General features: G+C 42.9%; 1 protein-coding gene across 1 annotated transcript in view; it reads right to left on the reverse strand.

The window, feature by feature from the left end:
- Positions 1-12533, reverse strand: part of EEIG1 (estrogen-induced osteoclastogenesis regulator 1) — a 58770-nt gene extending 46237 nt beyond the window's left edge. Inside the window, exons 1-2 of the mRNA XM_077283868.1 lie at positions 12339-12533; positions 935-1703 (exon numbers count right to left, since the gene is read on the reverse strand). Coding sequence (XP_077139983.1) covers positions 935-1080 — 146 coding nt within the window. The 5' untranslated portion in view covers positions 1081-1703; positions 12339-12533. The remainder of the gene's footprint in view (positions 1-934; positions 1704-12338) is intronic.
- Between the last annotated feature and the right edge of the window lie 471 nt (positions 12534-13004).

The following is a 13004-nucleotide window of genomic DNA, read 5'->3' on the forward strand; positions in this document are numbered from 1 at the left end:
TCTCATTATTGCCCCCTAGTGTGGCAGCGCTCATTATTACCCCCTAGTGTGACAGCTCTCATTATTACCCCCTAGTGTGACAGCTCTCATTATTACCCCCTAGTGTGACAGCTCTCATTATTACCCCCTAGTGTGACAGCTCTCATTATTACCCCCTAGTGTGACAGCTCTCATTATTACCCCCTAGTGTGACAGCTCTCATTATTACCCCCTAGTGTGACAGCTCTCATTATTACCCCCTAGTGTGACAGCTCTCATTATTACCCCCTAGTGTGACAGCTCTCATTATTACCCCCTAGTGTGGCAGCTCTCATTATTACCCCCTAGTGTGGCAGCTCTCATTATTACCCCCTAGTGTGGCAGCTCTCATTATTAACCCCTAGTGTGGCAGCTCTCATTATTAACCCCTAGTGTGGCAGCTCTCATTATTACCCCCTAGTGTGACAGCTCTCATTATTACCCCCTAGTGTGACAGCTCTCATTATTGCCCCCTAGTGTGGCAGCTCTCATTATTAACCCCTAGTGTGGCAGCTCTCATTATTAACCCCTAGTGTGGCAGCTCATTATTAACCTCTAGTGTGGCAGCTCTCATTATTACCCCCTAGTGTGGCAGTTCTCATTATTGCCCCCTAGTGTGGCAGCTCTCATTATTAACCCATAGTGTGGCAGCTCTCATTATTAACCCATAGTGTGGCAGCTCTCACCCATGTGTGCAGCTTATATACACTTAACCCCTTACGTGAAGGGTCACATTCCTTTACCCCTTTGTTTCCTGGGTAATTAGTATTTGATCTGCATCACAAAGGTGTCATCAGGAATCTAGGACTCACTAAACCCTATAAATGTGCTAAACACATCCCTAACAAAAGACACAAATGAGAGCATTGAAGGCTCAGTTTCTGGCCATTGTCCCCGGTCACTTTCATGCACTTACCTGCTAGACAAGTTGACAAAGTCCCCTCCATCCAGCAGCCTGACCTTACAGAAGAGGACTCCATTCACGAATGGCACGGCAGTCAGCTCCTCCAGGGTGAAGATTGTCTGGAACTTAAACTTTTTCTTCTTGGTCAGGAAAGCCATGAGTGACCCCTCCAAGACCAGGAAAGTCTTAGGTTAAGAGAAAGCAGATGGAAGAGTTAGGGAAGGAGGAGGATGGGTTAGGAAGGAATTTTTTTCCCCTTGTTTTGCAGAAAAGAGAAAGCTTCAAAGTCTATTATCGCCCGTCAACTTCAATGTATCTGCGATTGGGGTGTCCGGCCCTTCTTCGGGAATGGATGCCCCAAGAACTGACTGAGAAGAGGAATGGTCTTTGGAGCATCTCCAGGGGTGGTAGGACTGGACCCGCAAACTCCAAACCTGCAGAGAAGGGGGTCCCTTGAAAATTTCTTCCCTCTGTCGTTCTTGGAGGGGGAACGAGGTTTCTTCCTGGCGGTCTCTGCAGACAAGAGGGTCCGAAATCAATATGTGGCTTCACTTCAATAGGACGTGCACTCTGGTGGCAGGGAGAGCTCGCTGCTCGTTCCTCCTGAGGCTGTGGAGGTTCAGCCAGTGATCGGCAGGAATCTGAACTCAGCACCGAGCTGCTAAAGACTCCTCCTCTACCGGCTCAGCAGGAGGTGGAGGGACGAGAGCCGCCTCTGTCTCTGGATCCAGCAGCACCCTGACTTCTTCTCACAGGCACATCACCCTCATCATCCGCAGCGCTGCAACGAAAACAAACACATCAGTGTCTGAGAAAGGGGACAGAAAAACAATCCGCAGGGACGAGACTCAAGGACTAATATCACTTATGATATCTTACTTATAATCACTGTAACCTTGTCCCCAGTGCCCGCTTATGTTTGGTGGTTATGATAATATATAACAAAAAAAATAATTCTGGATCGTTGGACAAATACACACACATTACACTTGGAGCTTATGTTTGCTGTATGCACTAAAAATATTAAATCAGGCTCCATTTAGACTAGAAGTAAACATCTTGTGCAACGCCAAACTCGTAGTGTCGCATTGTAACACTGCATCCAATGATTTCCTATAAATGCTTTTTTTTTTTTTACAGCAAAATCTCAGCTCTAAAAAAAAATTGTTGCGCGGCAGCAAATCGTACGGACTGCGAGAATTGCCTTACCAGTCGCAAGCCATGACAGTATCCAGTTTGACTTCTGTCACACCAGTATGGCATGTTTTTCCCTTTAGAGGAATATTTTACCTATTAGTGACGTATCCCATTGCATGCCCATACACTGATAAACAAATACAAGTCTGAGCCGCCTCCATTTAGCCGGGGCTACACAACGACATTGGTCGCGCCAAAGATGGATGTATCACACCTCAGCGTAATGCACATGAAAGGGGTCACAATGCAAGCTGCAAGGTACGGCGGAACGCAAGATGCAATCGGTTGCGGTTTTCCAGGTCGCTTGCATTCTACTGCGATGCAGAAGCGGCGTACAGCGATCTGCAGCCAACGTCGCGGTGCGGCCCCAGCCGAGCTGTCCTTGGGAGTTACAGCGGAGACTTTCCGAATAAAATGCAAAGTATGTAACAGAAAACCTGGGAGGACGCTTATACACGCCGTCGTCTGTTCCTTCCGAGTGGGTTTTGCTACAAGTGCTCATTGTTCTATGTATAGGGTATGGCTGCCCACACAATGCAGAAACGTGCAGTCATGTGTGCCGGCATTTGTGACGACAAGACACGCAGCCCCAAGTCAGACGTGATCACAGAATAACTGAGGCAATCGCTTAAAGGGCAATACCTAGCAAATAGGACAAATTGCTAATCAATCAATTATTATCAAATCATATTTTAACAACCAAACTCTGAAAAGATTTTCGCTGCCCTGATTTGGGCACGATCATACATGGCAGCCGGCCTTCACTTCTATGCCAGGCTCCCTGGGCCCTTTAACGTATCTGAGCCTCATGCGATGTGATGATGTTGTAGACCTAAAAAGTGCTGGAGGCACCTAGCATTCTGTGGTCAAATATGCCGGGTGCGGAAATTAAGACCGGCTGCCACAGAGGACCAGACCGTGCACCGAATCCAGGCAGCGCAAATCAAACTGCTCATCTTTACTAGCGCTAATTCCTCTTCCCATCTGTTAATCATGTGACCCCGACAACTGGAATAGATCAGGAATGTCTGTGTTCAGACTACCCCCTTTAAGACATTTAATCGTTTTTATTTGGCCTTTAAACAACAGTTACGGTAATTTTTTACTTTGCTCCATACTTATAGTGATACCTGGAAATGGCACTAGAGCGCCTCCTGTGGCAGCCGAATAAACAGCAGCTCCAGCAGCAGTACAATATAAATTGTGCTCATTAAGTATGGCATTTGCATTCACATTTTCTTCATTTTTGGGGGGCTAGAGTCCACTGCTTCATATAATAAACCTAAAATGGAGATTATGAGCCAGCCCGAGACCCCGCGTCGGTGCGACAGCCTGCCCCCCTTAGTCACATACAATGCGATTCAAAGAGAAGCGTGGCGCTTGTGCATTCAGGTGCGGATGTCAGAGCCGGGCTGGCGAGAAGGACAACATGTTCCACTTTGTATTGTCCAGCTCTTAAATCCTCCGTCCTTGTGACAGAGAGGAGTCAGAAGGAAAGAACTGTCCGTGTTCCCGGATCCCTCATAAATTAGTTTGATGCTTCATATTTAGTGTTTGCAGAACAAATCTTAAAAAGGGAAACTCAAGAGCCAAAGAAACATTGTAGAAACCAATGGACTTTTTTTGCAGAGTTGCTGCACAGTAATCATAGAATATTTCTTCTGGCGGAAATGACAGATTGCAACATGTATGATCCGAGCTTAAACTGTGACCCCTTCATGCTCTGGATCGTGGAGATAGCTCATTGGGGGTCTTATAGTGATATGCCATCATTTTAGGAGATGGGAAAACCCTTTCATAGTATCTCAGCCTGCACTGCGAAATTCAGACGGATCTGGTGGCGAGACGCTACGGGTCGTAACTTGCCCAAACTCCAAAATCAGTGATCGAGTTCTTTCCTTCTTCCTCAGTCAGTAGGAACTCAGCAACACATGCAAATGGAAAGGGACAAAAGGTATAAAATATAAATAGGCAAATCATGGTATGGTAGAGCTGTGTACAGGATGGCACTGGCAGGTCTGCCCAATATCACTGCCCCCTCCTGCAAACCACGGAGGGAAATTCAGGTGCTCATCATATTCCTCATTTCCTTTCTGAACAGAAATTTTTGTAATTTTTTGCACATTGGTTTTTCCTCCCACTTCTTCCAAGAGTCATAACTTTTTTTTTTTTTTTTAAGAAATCTTTCTTTTTTATTTTTTTCCCCTTTTACGACATTTACTATAAGGTTTAATTTATTTTATAATTTTATAGCGTGGACCATTATATATACGTCAATAACAAATAAGCTGAACTTTTTATTTCTTTATTTAACTGGGAAAAGGGGGGGGGGGGATTCAAACTTTTATACAGTGGGGCAAAAAAGTATTTAGTCAGTCAGCAATAGTGCAAGTTCCACCACTTAAAAAGATGAGAGGCGTCTGTAATTTACATCATAGGTAGACCTCAACTATGGGAGACAAACTGAGAAAAAAAAATCCAGAAAATCACATTGTCTGTTTTTTTATCATTTTATTTGCATATTATGGTGGAAAATAAGTATTTGGTCAGAAACAAAATTTCATCTCAATACTTTGTAATATATCCTTTGTTGGCAATGACAGAGGTCAAACGTTTTCTGTAAGTCTTCACAAGGTTGCCACATGCTGTTGTTGGTATGTTGGCCCATTCCTCCATGTAGATCTCCGCAGGAGCAGTGATGTTTTTGACTTTTCGCTTGGCAACACGGACTTTCAACTCCCTCCAAAGGTTTTCTATAGGTTTGAGATCTGGAGACTGGCTAGGCCACTCCAGGACCTTGAAATGCTTCTTACGAAGCCACTCCTTCGTTGCCCTGGCGGTGTGCTTTGGATCATTGTCATGTTGAAAGACCCAGCCACGTTTCATCTTCAATGCCCTTGCTGATGGAAGGAGGTTTGCACTCAAAATCTCACGATACATGGCCCCATTCATTCTTTCATGTACCCGGATCAGTCGTCCTGGCCCCTTTGCAGAGAAACAGCCCCAAAGCATGATGTTTCCACCACCATGCTTTACAGTAGGTATGGTGTTGGATGGATGCAACTCAGTATTCTTTTTCCTCCAAACACGACAAGTTGTGTTTCTACCAAACAGTTCCAGTTTGGTTTCATCAGACCATAGGACATTCTCCCAAAACTCCTCTGGATCATCCAAATGCTCTCTAGCAAACTTCAGACGGGCCCAGACATGTACTGTCTTAAGCAGTGGGACACGTCTGGCACTGCAGGATCTGAGTCCATGGTGGCGTAGTGTGTTACTTATGGTAGGCCTTGTTACATTGGTCCCAGCTTTCTGCAGTTCATTCACTAGGTCCCCCCGCGTGGTTCTGGGATTTTTGCTCACCGTTCTTGTGATCATTCTGACCCCACAGGGTGGGATTTTGCGTGGAGCCCTAAATCGAGGGAGATTATCAGTGGTCTTGAATGTCTTCCATTTTCTAATTATTGCTCCCACTGTTGATTTCTTCACTCCAAGCTGGTTGGCTATTGCAGATTTAGTCTTCCCAGCCTGGTGCAGGGCTACAATTTTGTTTCTGGTGTCCTTTGACAGCTCTTTGGTCTTCACCATAGTGGAGTTTGGAGTCAGACTGTTTGAGGGTGTGCACAGGTGTCTTTTTATACTGATAACAAGTTTAAACAGGTGCCATTACTACAGGTAATGAGTGGAGGAAAGAGGAGACTCTTAAAGAAGAAGTTACAGGTCTGTGAGAGCCAGAAATCTTGATTGTTTGTTTCTGACCAAATACTTATTTTCCACCATAATATGCAAATAAAATGATAAAAAAACAGAATGTGATTTTCTGGATTTTTTTTTCTCAGTTTGTCTCCCATAGTTGAGGTCTACCTATGATGTAAATTACAGACGCCTCTCATCTTTTTAAGTGGTGGAACTTGCACTATTGCTGACTGACTAAATACTTTTTTGCCCCACTGTATATGGTACTGTTTCACATGTATATATTTTAAAAGAATTCTTAATTATCACTGAATTTTTTAGTCCTCTTGGGGGACATGAACCTGCAATAGTTTGATCGCTTGTACTATATACATTGCTTTATTGGAGTACAAATATAGCGGCAAAGTGTGCCTTTAGTAGGCCCCTGGCTGCCATGGAAAGTCACTGATACCCGGTAATTGTGTCACGAGAAAAGGAGTGATGGGCGCCTGAAATGATCATATGATGCGATTGCTCCACTTAATCACCTAAAACTTTAAAGTGTTATTTCATAAATGGATATTGTCGAATAGGGCTTGCAAATACGAGTAATTTTGCAGTTTACGGTTTATTAAAATGTTTAACCGTTCTTGAGACATTAACACTTTTCTTTAGCTCACAGCTTGTTGCCTTGGAGACCGACCACCATTTTTAGACAGTAAAACATGCAGAGTGCTTACAAGTTTTGTTATATTGAGCTTGTATACACTGTTTTGAAGATGGCTAGGATCGCTGAAGAGCGGAAAACCGGCTATTGCCAGGAAAACGTCAGTGCACTGCTTACAAGCAACACAGCAGGGGTGGTCGATCTCCTAGGCAACAAGTTGTAAACGAAAGGAAAAGTGTTAATATCTCAATAATGGATTAAAATTTTAATAAGCAGTGTTTTCAAGCATTATCGAACAATATCCATCGATGGAGATGGGAATAACCCTTTAAGTGGGTAAACAGCAGCGATTGTAGCTAACTGGAGGTCCTAGCATTCACAATGTATGGAGTGACCTCAGCTCCTGAGCCCGCTCTATATATCTGCCCCAGAGATATAGATAGATATATATATATATATCTACTATATATATATATATATATATATATATATATATATATATATATATATATATATATATATATATATATATATATATATATATATATATATATATATAATATACATATATAATATGCATATATAATATGCATACATACACACACGTCGGGTAGGGGTTACGGGGGTTTTTACCCCTGGAGGCAGCTACGGTAGCCCCCTCTAAACAAAAAAAACAGTCATAAGTTATAAAGAGATTGCATGACGGCGATAAGTTTACAGAATTTCGTTTCTCTTGTGTACAGAGCTGGGTCTGTCCGGGCTGGGATTAAGCTGAGCTCTGCTGAATTACATGGGGAGCGCAGTCCGGGCTATTTTTGTTTGTATCTAAATCCTTGGTGGGAAAGACTATACGTCTTCCAATTATCTCTCCATAGACCTTGTACTATCCACCCAAATGTGACCAGTTTAACAACAGCTCCCAGATCTTAAAGTCACATGAACTAACAAACCTTTATGTGACTTACCTCCACTCCTCCCCCACTCTACTACCATCCTTGAAACCCTAATATTAGAGGAGAGAACCCAGTGCGTCTCTTTGCCAAAGTGTGATTGATTTGAATGAACATAGTGTAATGCTTAATTCCCCCTGTAGAGGCGCTGCAGGGAAATGTAACAGTTACTGACAAGGTTTAGCCACAGATTAGATGACTGCTGGTAATCTAGGATTTACAAAAAGAAATTATTCAAAGAAGACAACCCATTAAAAGTGGTTTCCTTGCTAAAACAAGAGACATGGCTACATTTTGCCATCTCTATTTGATCGGTGGTAGCCTGACTGCTGAGACCAACGCCTAAGGCGGCGAATTGTCTCCTGGGAAAACAAAAGGCTTAAGCATTGAAATTCAACAAGGCCCATTCTTCTCTCCATCACCTTGTCCAGGACTTGTATATTGATGACCTTATGCTATAGAAGTGAATGGAAACTGTTGACATCTACAACTGACTTTGGGAGCTGGTTCTTTAGCAGCGATTATATGAACGGTCGACCTCAGGAGCTGGTCACAGCGGGAATCGTTCATTTTTTTGTTTGTTTTTTTTAAAGGCTTAGATGCATTTTTAGAAAGAAATAAAGACTTGTTACGTGTAAAATTTTTGTTCTGAATGTTGATCCAGTTGATCAACACCCAGAAACAGGACTTGCTCTTTTAGGGCTGACAATCATATGAATGTCCTTATGTTCCCTCTTTTTGTCCTTTCCAATCCCTTGGTTGAACTTGATTGACATGTCTTTTTTCAACTTGTTAACTAAATAAGTGTTTTTTTTTTGTGTATTGGAAATTTGTTGCACATAAAATCTTTTGCATAAGTAGTGTTTTGATGCTTTTTCTTTTTTAGTTTGTTTTTTTCTTTGCATTTTGTGACCTTTGTAAACAACAAAGCATTGTCAATTCTTAGTGTTTTTTTACTGAAATTTTTCCCCATGGACATTAAATGTGGATTACCACCATAAAAAAAAAACAAAAACAAAAAAAAATTTTCTAACCATATTCTGCATTTTTCGTACAGAAAAAAAATGCACTAGTGAATGTACCCTAATAGTCCAAGCAAAATAGATGTGATGTCCTGAAAATTAATTCCCAAAGTGTGCTTATAACGATATTGTAAAACAGCTTTTTTTTAGCTTTCCCCCCCCTCGACAGATTTGTAGACGAAGAATAATATAAAAAATAAATTAGAAAAAAAAAATACATAAAAAAAGCACTAAACGCAAAATAATGAGCGCAGATTGGTAATGCATATTTTGCTGTTTTGTTTTTTGTTTTTTTTTGCTATGTCGGTGCTTGTAAGAAACTAGTTAACAGACTGGCTCAGATTATAATGGATCGGAATAGGCTTTTTTATTTTTGCCCAGCCATATAAAACATCAAAGTTTCCAAAGAATTACAGGGAGTGAGCTGAACCCTGCCCAACGTCCCTCGTGACTCCTCTACATTTTATTTCCTCGTCAAGGACGGGTCCTCGGTACAGGCTGTGATGTTAAGTCTGTGTAAACACCATAATCATAACTTTCGTGGCGTACCGTCACCACAATGGTCTGATGGCCAGGCTAGTATTTGTATATATACAGCTGAAAGAGCAATTCTCCCTATAGACAAGGCTACTTTTTGTCAGAAACAGCACCACTCTTGTTCACAGACTGTGCCTGGTATTGCAGCTCAGCTCTATTTACTTAAACAAGGCTGATCTGCAATACCAGACATAGCCATGGACAAGAGTGGAGCTGTTTCGGGGGGGGGTGAATCCCATAAAAAGCATCCTTCAAGAACATCCAGCTTTTCCTGTGCAAAACTGTTAACAACACAGAAGGAATCTGACTGCTCCAGTGTTCCCTGCCAGTCTTTAATTAATTTTCTGCAGCAATCATATGCTGTATCTCATGTAGTTTATGCCAATTTTTCAAAGGTTATGCACATTCCAAAATCATTTTTTTTGCTTTTCTTTTACTTCGTAAATGCTAACTTTCTAAATAGTCTTAAATTAAAAATGTTCTACCATTTTGCTGCTGATGTCTGCAAGTCCTTTATCTGCAAAATGTCACAAATTATCGCTCTATTCCCCTATCCCTTCTCTCAGTGTTAATTATCTCAAATGGGAAGGCAAGGGGGAGGGTGTACTCTGAGCTGCAGGGGACAACTGAGAGACTAGCTTGGAGGACACAAAAAGAAAGATGCTATAGACAAGGAAAAAACATGAAGAGGAAATATGTGCTGGATAGAAGCTGTGCTGATAGAGCAAAGCAAGGGAAGGCATTAAAGCTACGTTCACATTTGTGTTGTGCGCCGCAGCGTCGGCGCCACAGCGCACAACGCAAACAAAAACGCGGCAAAACGCACGCTAAAACGCTGCGTTTTGCGCCGCATGCGTCGTTTTTGGCCGAAAGTTGGACGCAAAAAAAATGCAACTTGATGCGTTTCTTGCGTCCAACGCTTGCGGCCATGCGGCGCAAAACGCAGCACAACGCATGTCCATGCACCCCCATGTTAAATATAGGGGCGCATGACGCATGCGGCGCCGCTGCGGCGCCCGACGCTGCGGCGCTGACCGCAAATGTGAACGTAGCCTATCACCCTGGTTACAAACAGCCTGTATTACTGGGAGGGAAGCTCCCACAAGAGAAACAGATGACACTTGGATCAGGCTGCAAACTGCATATCAGACGGGGTCTGAAAATGAATAAAGGACTGAAGATTTCAGCCAATTCTTATAACTGACTGCTCGAACATTCTGTTTATCTGTTCTGTTTTTGGAATGGACAAACGAAATGTTCGAACAGACATGTCAAAAGTGTCCATAGCCTTTAAAGGAGTTAGCCCCCAAATAAAAACTAAATCTATCCATCCCCAGGATCTGTATGATCTCTTGGATCCCTGCACTAGAACAGGGGACTTGAATGGATCAGTGGTCATGCTTGCACACAACCACTCCGATTAATGCCCACGGGACTGACAGTGATAGCCGACTCAGATTTTCGCCACCGATGCAAATAGCTTCACACTCATAACCCTGCATGACCCAGAACGGAGATGAAACTCATAAAAAAATGGAAATACCTCGGTTATTAATAATGAAGCTAATATGAAAAGACGGGGTGAGGACTGAGTCAGGAAAGATGTCAGTGACAGCTCGTCAGAACACGACACCTACCGTACATAGCGTGACTCTGACTTTCACCCAGTGACACAGTGCTGTGAGACGAGCATGACGCCGGAGTTTTTGGATCCCGTTCCCAGAGCAAGTGTCCTTTTTAATATAAATCAGTGTCACTCAGATTACTAAACAGGTCATAAATGTCCTGACATGTGACCCCCGCCACCAAAATATATGACAGGAGCTAGCGAGGATTATTAATAGCTATGGAGCAATCCAAGAACATCACTGCTCAACCGCAAGGAGATTCCAAGATACTTCCCCTTCCTCAAGGAGTGTCCCCAACAGGAACAACATTTATGTAGCCACTGTGCTGCCGAGAATGAGAATTTTTGAGCCGGCTGAAAAAAAAAATCATCTCACCCGACGAACGAGCATTTTGCATCTATTCTTTTATTTGTTAGGAATGCAGAGGCAGCCACACATGCGGAAATTATGTGGTTATTACATGAATCTAAGATAAGAAAACTCCTTTACTACGGACGCACCCAATCAGCAGTGGGGATGGGGCCGTTGGTGGGAGGAATAGCTGTTAGCCAAAAAATAAATAAATAATTTTGCAGGATTTACGTTTAATAGCATGTTTACACAGGCTGAGCACACAGAACTAGTGCTAATATGATCGTTCTGGGAGCATAAAATAGCATTGTTCTCAGCAGCACGTGTCCTGTTTACATAGGACAATGTGCTGCTGAGAACAATGATTTATAAGCCAGCTACAAATATGGTTGGGAGCCATACCAAATGAGCGTTTCGCTTCTTAGTTGGGTGATTGCCGGCCAGCATAGACGACTGTTCCTAAAAACACTTGCTCCCCAATTATCATCCCATCTAATAGTAGTATGTCACTGACAGCTATCAAGACTATGGCCACTTTAAAAAAAAAACAACAAATCACTGATACTCTATGCAATTAAAGATTAGGTGTAAACAACACTTAATCCAAAAACCAACAGATTGCTGGTTAATGGGTAACAGGTAGACAATAGCCGATAGATGCAGTCAGTAGATCACAAGCAGACAATTGCAGATTTATTAAAGGGGCTTTCCATTGGATCAGCTAACCGCAGGCGGAGCGAGAAGCAATCCCTCTATTATGCTTACCCTTACAAGTTGTGCTTTTTTTTGTTTTTACAAAGATTTAGATTTTTTTAACCCTAAAATAAAACAACAATAATAAACCTTACAAGTTTGGTATCGCCGTAATCGTACTGACCAGGAGAATTATGTTACGGGGTCATTTTTAGCTGCATAATGAATAAAATATATATAGATTTTAAATGATTTTTTTTTTCACATAGATGATTTTTTTTCATTTTTATTATACATTAAAATGAAGGGCGTCATTCAAAACTACAACTCGTCGCGCAAAAAAATACAAGCCTTTAAAAAGTTATGGCTCTTGGAAGAAGGGAAGGAAAAAAAGTGCAAAAAAAAAATATTTCCTAATGGAGAAGGGGTTACATTTTTTGCTTTCCAGGGGCAGCATCATCACTTTGCACCGGCTTTTATAAAGGCACCACAGGCATTAGGTGTACACCAGCAGTGATAGGGTTACCACGTAGCCGCCAGTAACTACATTTACTACAACAATCCAGGCAGTGCCATTTTGGAGAGATGTTAGCACCGCAGGAGCTCTCCTAGAGGATACCCCCTAATCCCTGCCCCATGCAGACCCCCCTGCAGGGCTCCCCAGTCCCTGGCACCGGCCCGGGCCGCATTATTTACCTGGAGCGGTGCTCAGTAAGCTCTCCTCACGTCTCTCTTCCTGCCGTCTGCTCTGCTGCTCACCCCAGTCTGCTTTACGCAATGAACGTAAGAAGCGCCACGGCTCCGCAAATACAAAACATTCTGCTTACGCAATCTACGTAACAGCCGCCAACTCTTCACCTTCCAGAATACAGAGATCACAGCAGCAGTGACGAAGACGCTCAGTGATTGGATGGTTTTTACAGCCCGGAGAAATTCTATTGGCGGGTGACAAGAGGCGCTGAATTTGATTGGCCACAGGTTGGATGAGCGCGTTCTGTGATTGGAGGGGAGATCAATTGAGGTAGTGAAGCTTGTGTTTTGGGCTCAGAGACAGGAGCTTGATGTTCCTGGAGCTGACAGCTGCGGGAATTACAATGGGGAGGCTGCTGAATAAATTCAGAGGCTCCGTGAGAGAAATAAGGCCGGCTTTACACGTCAATGGCTCCGGTTCGTGTGGTGACAGTTTTCTGCGTACCGGAGACACTGACTCACGTAGACACATTAAAATCAATGTGTCTCTGCAGATGTCAGCGTGTTTTCACGGACCGTGTGTCCGTTTGCAAAACACGGAGACATGTCAGTGTTCGTGGGAGCGCACGGATCACACGGACCCATTAAAGTCAATGGGCCCGTGTAAACACG

This window comes from Ranitomeya variabilis, chromosome 2 (genome assembly GCF_051348905.1).
Source record: "Ranitomeya variabilis isolate aRanVar5 chromosome 2, aRanVar5.hap1, whole genome shotgun sequence".
Lineage (NCBI taxonomy): Eukaryota > Metazoa > Chordata > Amphibia > Anura > Dendrobatidae > Ranitomeya > Ranitomeya variabilis.